This window comes from Pteropus vampyrus, unplaced genomic scaffold (genome assembly GCF_000151845.1).
Source record: "Pteropus vampyrus isolate Shadow unplaced genomic scaffold, Pvam_2.0 Scaffold187, whole genome shotgun sequence".
NCBI lineage: Eukaryota > Metazoa > Chordata > Mammalia > Chiroptera > Pteropodidae > Pteropus > Pteropus vampyrus.
Window position 1 is genome coordinate 397,661 of NW_011888968.1, and position 1,188 is coordinate 398,848.

A 1,188-nucleotide genomic window follows, 5' to 3' on the forward strand; every position below is an offset into this window, starting at 1 on the left:
GGGAGGGGAAGACCACTGGGAGCCCAAGGGGGCCAGTCTCCAGAAGGGCCTTTTCCGGAGAAGATGCCCGTAGGCCCCCAGCTCCGCGGGCAGGGCCTTCCACCAATTCAGTCAATCCAGCATTAGTGGGTGTCGTGGGTGGGGACACCCAGCCTGAAGGCGTTAAGCTATTCTGGGCCTCTAGGCCCCTCTGGGCAGCGGTGTTGCTGGCACCTCGCTGGGGCCGGGGTGAAGTCGGGGTGGGGGTGGCGGGGAAGGGGGGGAGACAGGCCTGAGCCAGCCTGTGACCCCCCGAGGGGCGGCCCACAGTACCTGCCAAACACCGGCCCGCCCAGCAGCTGAAGCACACCCAAGGTCGTCTGCAGGTAGCCAAAGGCGACAGAATCCAGCCCCAAGCTCCGGGACAGGTACTGAAACACAGGAGGGGTCATGGGAAGGGTCTGGGAAGGACCCCAATATCCAGAATCGGGGGTCCTCGGTGGGCGGGGGGTCCGTGAGTCTGTCCCTGACTGCCCCGCGGTGTGCCCGGCAGGGACCCTTGGCACTGGGTCTGGGCCGCTCGTCTTGGTGGGGGCTGCAGGGGCCTCTAGGACCAGGCTCCAGGAGCTCAGGGGAGGCAGCTGCTGGCCCTCCTTGCCCCCGTGGGGTACGCTCACACCCGCGGGCCGGGCGAGGGGAGCCGCTCGGCCCCCACCATTTTGGCTTCATTCACTCAGAGCTGGTAGGGGAGAGACTGTGGTGTGTCCAGGTCAGCAGGACATTGTCCCCAATGCCCCGATGGCCTCCAGGAGGTGCCCCTTCTCCCAGCAAGACACGGTCAGCTCTGTGTGGCTCCTGGCCCCTTCTGACGGATGCCCATCTGGAGAACGAAAGGCAGTGACCAGTGTCCCTCCACGGGACCTGAGGAGGCGTGGGAGCCCTGGTCTCCTGTCCTGGCCTGCCCTGATTCTCTGTGGCCCCAGGATGCCTGTGGCTGCCCCTTCTTTGGCCCTGGCCTCTGGGCTCCTGTCCCCTGCCTCCAGGGATCCCACTTAATGGGTTAAATCGTCCGCCCAATCATGTGTCGAAGCCCTGGGTCATCGGGATGCGGCTGTATTGGGAAGCAGGGTCCTTCCGGAGGTAACTGCATTACAGTGAGGTCGCTGGGGTGGGCCCTGGTGTCCTAGGAAAGGGGAACTTCGGACACAC

General features: G+C 65.3%; 1 protein-coding gene across 1 annotated transcript in view; it reads right to left on the reverse strand.

Annotated features, from left to right (window-relative positions):
* The window catches only part of SLC22A18 (solute carrier family 22 member 18), a 24,870-nt gene that overhangs the window by 21,188 nt on the left and 2,494 nt on the right, over nt 1-1,188 (reverse strand). Inside the window, exon 2 of the mRNA XM_023537369.1 lies at nt 313-410. Within this exon, the coding sequence (XP_023393137.1) occupies nt 313-410 (98 nt within the window). The remainder of the gene's footprint in view (nt 1-312; nt 411-1,188) is intronic.